This window comes from Cydia strobilella, chromosome 4 (genome assembly GCF_947568885.1).
Source record: "Cydia strobilella chromosome 4, ilCydStro3.1, whole genome shotgun sequence".
Taxonomy (NCBI): Eukaryota; Metazoa; Arthropoda; class Insecta; order Lepidoptera; family Tortricidae; genus Cydia; species Cydia strobilella.
Window position 1 is genome coordinate 11,261,878 of NC_086044.1, and position 5,498 is coordinate 11,267,375.

A 5,498-nucleotide genomic window follows, 5' to 3' on the forward strand; every position below is an offset into this window, starting at 1 on the left:
CGAGAAAAACAGAAAAACCAAAAATACTTATAGTTTTCAAGATGGCGTTTTATCCCCGTGGTCCCCGAAGCTCCAACTTTATGACACGCAAACAGGGATCCCTGAAATTGTAGGTGTCCAATGTCATTACTGTCACTATTGTTTAAACCCCATTTAAGACCAAAAATCTGTTTTTGCAGTTACATTTTTAAGTCCTAAACATTTTTCCTCCATTTATTTTAGTAAATTTGTATTACATAGCACTCGTGTACCAATTATGGATCTACTGATGTCTATTTTATTGAAATCCACTCAATAGTTTAGGCGCTAGGAGTAAAAATATGATTTAATATTCGGCGTCCTCTCAAGGCGGCTGTATTAATTTTTCTTCAATAAAACAAGTTAAAACAGGTTGTGAAGGGCAAGAGGAATCTACCGATATGTCATTTTAAAAAATCCGTCCAGTATCCTGAGCTACAGGGTGTACTGATTTTCAGTATTTAAACCCATGACCCTACATTCTGTTTAAGTCGCAGTCGAGTAAAATGTCGATATTGGGGTAGAACGTGTACAAATTTATAGACAAAAGTGGAATTCATATTCCTCCAAGTTTCATATTAAGAGAATATCCCCTGAAAGTGTATAAGCGCTAAATCTGGATTCAGCTATTATTTTCTATAACAAGATGTATTGTTTCCGCAAAGATATCTAGGACTGTTTTGTGTAGAATTTAATAAGCTTCAATGTTGCCTTACACCATATTTTCATAGAGAACGTATATTTAGAGTAAAACGCAAATTTCTCCAGGATGGTACACATTTTCCAAGATGGCTGCGATTCCTCGAGGTCCCCAAATGTCAAATAGTGTGGACATGAAAAAGAGACCTTTAATTAACATACATACCAAATTTCATAACTTTGGAAGGATTTCGAGGTTAGACTTAATCCGATTGTGCTAGTTGGCTTGGGTGGCCTACACAAAGTACTAGACGGTCAAAACGGTAAAGGCAACCAAAGCACAGATTATATAATAGTTACCAAGGTACCCGTAGGTACTATAAGGTATTATATAGGCATCCAAATATTAACGTCAGTCATCGCTGATACTTTGTCAGATGATAGTTTAGATGCTATCATGAATAAAAAAAACTGGACAAGTGCGTCGGACTCAGAAATACATCTGTGAAAATTTCAACTGTTCTGGTGACAGACGGACAGCAGAGTCTTAGTAATAGGGTCCCGTTTTTATCCTTTGAGTACGAAACCCTAAAAAGGGATGTGTACAATGGCGATGGCGCCAATACTGTATGTACACGCTAGTGACATCTATTTTCAAAGTTTGGATTTAGCTTACAAAAATAGTTTCATAATTATTCCCGACAGATGGCGGCACTTGTATTGTCAATATTGTAATGTTGCATACTTGTTACTCGTTTCCTCAGTCACAGCCTTCGTACTCTTTGTTCCTCAGCTATACAATACCTTCTGTGATACCTTTTACTCTTACATGTGAAACGGAACAGTGTCAACAAAAAAAAATTAAAGAAAATGTCACTCACCTACACACTCAGCTGCTCTACGTTTAAGTTTTCATTTTAGAATTAATTAGATACTTTGTGTTATTGTTTATATGTTTATTTTTTGGGGGCGTATGCTGTTATGATCAAAGCTCTTGTTAAATCCTAATCATTAAAAATGAGTGAAGAAACAAATAGTAACGTTAAAGAAATTAGAGAACTATACTCCATGTTCCATCAGGAATACATAATTATGGCAGAATAGTAAGTAAAACTACGATATATTAGGTCAAAATGTACATTAGGATAAGACGCATGACCCGATTAGTTATAGCTTTTATAGATACTTGACAATGTACAGTCTCTCATTAATTTAATTGTTTTTAACTTTTCAGTCGTATGCTGCAAACTGAAAATTTGGAAGGGATTTATGTTATACCATCATATGAAAATTCATTTCGTAAGTTTTACTTATCCATACATTGAATATACATATAGCATTAAGTGTAATTTTTGTAATTCCTGTCTTTAATGTGGTTTCAGAGTGGTTTGGTGTAGTTTTTGTGAGAGCAGGATTTTATGAAGGTGGAGTGTTCAGGTTCACTCTGACATTACCAGACAAATTTCCAAATGAAGAAGTTCCAGTAAGTACATAAAGGTCGAATTAATAACCTCCTTTTTAGGGTTCCGTACCCAAAGGGTAAAAACGGGACCCTATTACTAAGACTCCGCTGTCCATCTGTATGTCTGTCACCAGGCTGTATCTCATGAGCCGTGATAGCAAGACAGTTGAAATTTTCACAGATGATGTATTTCTGTTGCCGTTATAACAACAAATACTAAAAAGTACGGAACCCTCGGTGGGCGAGTCTGACTCGCACTTGGCCAGTTTTTTTTTATTTGAATTCTGTTAAAACACTTTATTTGAGTAGTGTGCGGAAAGAGAAGAGTTATGAAATATTAGGGAACCAATACATTCTATGACTTCTCTTTCTACACAGACTACCACATATTCATACATATGCACCAAAAAGCTTGGCCCAATTGGTTGGCTGGTAGAAATCACCTTAAGACCAACCTAATCACCTTAGTGTTAAGACAGCATTTGTAGGTTTTCATACTGTGCAATAATGTTTATATAAATGAATAAGCCATATTTTTTTTTTTATATAAAGCTTAATATTTTATTTTCAGGTTTTAGCATTTACTTCACATTTATACCATCCTGCAGTTGATGCCAACACAGGCATCCTTAATCTGAGCCAAGTTTTCCCTCAATGGGACAGAAAAAGGAACCATATATGGCACATCTTAAAATATCTACACTTAATATTTCATAATTTGAACATGAAAACACCCACTAATGTAGAAGCTTCAGTAGCGTAAGTTAATCTTATAAAGAGTTTTACAACATAGGTAATTAAGCACATGGACTATTACAGTAAAAATTTAAATTACTTTTTCAGGTATAAAACAAACAGAAAGATTTTTACAGAAAAAGTAAAAGAGTGTGTAGTTGCCAGCATTGACCATGTTTATGATGAACCACCAACTGAAGACAAGCACTACATAACATTTAAACCCTATGACTCAAAAATCCACGACTCTGCAAGACATCAAATGCTGAAACCATCAACACCTGATGAAGGCATGAATCAGGGCATGTCATGGGTGCGACCAGAATCTTACCAGCCATTCTCCAAGGAGGAAGCGGCATAAGCTATTATTATTACCTTTAATATTAATGCAGATTATAATACAGCCATATTGAACACCTGTGATAAAGAAGCAATTACATATATATTAATAGCCACCAATTGATATCAAATAATAATATTTCTCCAGAGGTAATAATAAAGTGTTACAAGTATTATAAAATTTTATTCATATATCACAGGGACACAGCAGTGGCCCAAGACTAATAAAACATCACTAGACCATTATGTGGTTGACAAAGTTTCTTAGCACAGAAGCTGTTACTATCTACTAATATTTGTTATGATTCTTAAGTTTAAGAGTAGTTAACATTTTGTACAAGTAATTCTAATAACAATATATTTATTTAGCTAATCAGAATCAGTCTTTATTTTTATTCCATGTGCATCTACTTTTTCTTGGAACCAATTTTGATCTAGTTCATATTTCTCATTTTTCCATGTAAAGTGAGTTGGTGGGTGTCCATCACCACTGTGAAACTCAAAATGTTTACTTAGTTCTATAGAAAGTTTGGATCGTACCAAGCCAATTCCCCCATACTTATCATCAGCAGGATGATACACTCTGCCAGTCAGGGGTAACATGTAGATTTTTTGAGGTATGAATGGTGTGATTAGTAGTTCACCTGCATACCCAAATGTTACGAAGTCTTTCTTATCTCTATTTATAATGTGTGTGTAGACAATTGGAACATCATCACATCTTATATAATTTCTTTCTCTACCACATAAGGATACAAAAGGAAAATCTTCAGTGTATCTCCCAGTTTTGTTCAGTCGAATCCTCTTAAAAAAAAAGTCCAAAAATTTTTTCTCTTTAAAGCATGATGTAAAGTTTTTCATTTTAGAATCATCCAAAAACAACTGTAACAAAATAATACATATGAATTTATGATTGTTATAATTAACTGTAATATAACATGAGAAAAATCTTCCAAAAACAGATACGCACCATCCCTTGATGATCTATGTAGTAAAAGTATTCTCTGATTTTAGGCTCTGGTTCTTGACCTTGCACATAGTGCAGCATACACTTTTGAGCTACTGTGTGATTCCGCAGACTACCCAAGTATAGAGGTACTTGCAACAACGGCGAAAGTGCCTTCATAATTATTAAGAAATATATTAAAAAATATTTTGTAAGGACTCCAATGAAATGAATGTACTGCTATGTTTTGAACTTTGATAGGAAAGTGGAAACGTCATTTTGGGGCTGCCAGTGCAATGAAAGATGATAAACTTGTTGTGGGTGTGGTGAGGCCAAAGAATACAATACTCTGCTTTTGGCGCACACATGCGCCATATATTTCCAAGAATGAAAATTTCGTGAGTCTGCGATTAGCCTAGTTGTTGGGGCCGCGAAAAGCGAAGTTCGCAAATTGCGGGCATCTTTCTCTGTCACTCTAATTACGCGTTCATTGATGGTTCCGAGTGTGGAGTCGATTTCGTTGATTAGCGAACTAGACTCCACACTCGCATTCGCGGCTTCGCGTCGCGATTCACGCGTGTGGAGAGCCCTTTAGCTCATCTATAGGACCCTAGATGAGCTATACGCGTGCGCCCGTGAGGACAGAACATACGCAATGCGACAATATGATTGGTCGAGTAGATTTGTAGTCAACCATACTAAATTTACGGTGGGGAATTAAAAAAATGTGAGACTGTAAAAAGGACAAACAATAACAGCGCTTTCTCTGCTACTCCTACTGAAAGATACATAAGACTAGCCCGTTTGGTCATTTCCCCCCACCCCTCATGACTGATCCACTAAAAGCGCACTCCAGACTACGCGGCGCGAAGCCGCGAACGCGAGTGTGGAGTCGATTTCGCTGATTAGCGAACTAGACTCCACACTCGCGTTCGCGGCTTTGCGCCGTGATTCGCGCACGAGTGTGGAGGGCCCTTAATATACTCTTTGGGATCCATGAATCTAGTATAACTGGATCCGGCATGAGGGGTGCGGGGAAATGACCGAACGGGATAGTCTTATGTATCATTCAGCAGGTGTAGCAGAGAAATTGCTGTTATTGTTTGTCCTTTTCACAGTCTCACATTTTTTTTTATTCCCCACCGTAAATTTAGTATGGTTTACAATCTCTGGTGGGCTACAAATCTACTCGACCAATCATATTGTCGCATTGCGTATGTTCTGTCCCTCGTCCCTCACGGGCGCACGCGTATAGCGCATCCATGTAATGCTAGGTCTATGTTGGGATCCTACCAGATTGGTAATTTATACGTCAAATTAAATGTGCGTATCTGTGGTACTTGCCAATGTCATAATCCA

General features: G+C 36.8%; 2 protein-coding genes across 2 annotated transcripts; one reads left to right on the forward strand and one right to left on the reverse strand.

Annotated features, from left to right (window-relative positions):
- Nucleotides 1-1,496: 1,496 nt before the first annotated feature.
- LOC134740607 (AKT-interacting protein) lies at nucleotides 1,497-3,369 on the forward strand. Its single transcript, XM_063673139.1, has 5 exons — nucleotides 1,497-1,760; nucleotides 1,892-1,956; nucleotides 2,040-2,140; nucleotides 2,691-2,878; nucleotides 2,963-3,369. Exons 1-5 carry the CDS (start codon nucleotides 1,675-1,677, stop codon nucleotides 3,213-3,215), a joined length of 693 nt encoding a protein of 230 aa, XP_063529209.1. The 5' UTR covers nucleotides 1,497-1,674; the 3' UTR covers nucleotides 3,216-3,369.
- Nucleotides 3,370-3,423: 54 nt separating this feature from the next.
- LOC134740608 (UPF0598 protein CG30010) lies at nucleotides 3,424-4,404 on the reverse strand. The gene is made up of 2 exons (XM_063673140.1): nucleotides 4,164-4,404; nucleotides 3,424-4,075 (listed from the first exon to the last, which is right to left on the reverse strand). Exons 1-2 carry the CDS (start codon nucleotides 4,317-4,319, stop codon nucleotides 3,563-3,565), a joined length of 669 nt encoding a protein of 222 aa, XP_063529210.1. The 5' UTR covers nucleotides 4,320-4,404; the 3' UTR covers nucleotides 3,424-3,562.
- Between the last annotated feature and the right edge of the window lie 1,094 nt (nucleotides 4,405-5,498).